At 71.6% G+C, this 767-nt stretch overlaps 1 protein-coding gene across 4 annotated transcripts in view; it reads right to left on the bottom strand.

The window, feature by feature from the left end:
• RABEP1 (rabaptin, RAB GTPase binding effector protein 1) overlaps nucleotides 1-311 on the bottom strand; it is a 102,546-nt gene extending 102,235 nt beyond the window's left edge. For all 4 annotated transcript variants that reach the window (XM_049637177.1, XM_049637178.1, XM_049637180.1 and 1 more), the window contains exon 1: nucleotides 57-311. In XM_049637177.1, coding sequence (XP_049493134.1) covers nucleotides 57-90 — 34 coding nt within the window. In that variant the 5' untranslated portion in view covers nucleotides 91-311. The remainder of the gene's footprint in view (nucleotides 1-56) is intronic.
• Nucleotides 312-767: the final 456 nt, after the last annotated feature.

Raw genomic sequence — 767 nt, 5'->3', positions numbered from 1 at the left:
GTCTCTGCCCGCGGCTGTGGCGGCGCCGGCGGCTCCAGCCTTAGCGGGCGCCTCACCGTCGGGCTGAGGAGCCGGGCCCGGCTGCGCCATGGCCGGGCGGCGGCCTCGGGGAGCGGGGCGGGCGGGCGGCCGGCGTCCCGGGCTCCCGCGGGGCTCAGCTGGCGGAGGAGGCGTCGACCGAGCCGCCGCCGCCGCCGCCCAGGGAGGAACCGCTAAGGCTGGAGCCGCCGGCGCCGCCACAGCCGCGGGCAGAGACGGACCCGAGCGCCGACCTCCGCCTCCTCATCCTGACAGCGGGAAATAAGCAGTGCGCAGGCGCGGGAGGGACGGGCGGCACGTGACGTCGCCCGAGGGGAGGGGCGGGGCCTCGCGCGGTGGAGCAGGCGGCGCGCGGCGGGCGGGAGGAGGGAGGAGGGCTAGAGGGGCGCAGAAAGGATGGAGGGACCGAGGGGCCGTGGGGCTGTGGAGGGGAGGGGGGGTGCTCGCAGTCCGCCGCCCCAGCACAGACGAAAGGCCGAGCGAGGAGGCCGGGTGGCCGAGTGAGTGCAAATCCAGCCTCTACCCCTTGTAGCTGTGTGACCTTGGGCGAGTCACTTCACCTCCCTGAACCTCACAAGGGCTCATCTGGGTGGCGGCCGAGGAAGGCATCAATGAAAGAAAGTGTGAGGCACTGTTTCTGGCGTACTTGGCATTGAGCACCTGTGTGCCAGGTGACTTACAGGGACCAGGTACTGTGATAGATGATGGGGACACAGCCAAACTCAGTC

The sequence above is a fragment of the Panthera uncia genome, chromosome E1 (genome assembly GCF_023721935.1).
Source record: "Panthera uncia isolate 11264 chromosome E1, Puncia_PCG_1.0, whole genome shotgun sequence".
In the NCBI taxonomy this organism is placed as follows: Eukaryota; Metazoa; Chordata; class Mammalia; order Carnivora; family Felidae; genus Panthera; species Panthera uncia.
This window is presented reverse-complemented; position numbering and strand designations above follow the sequence as displayed.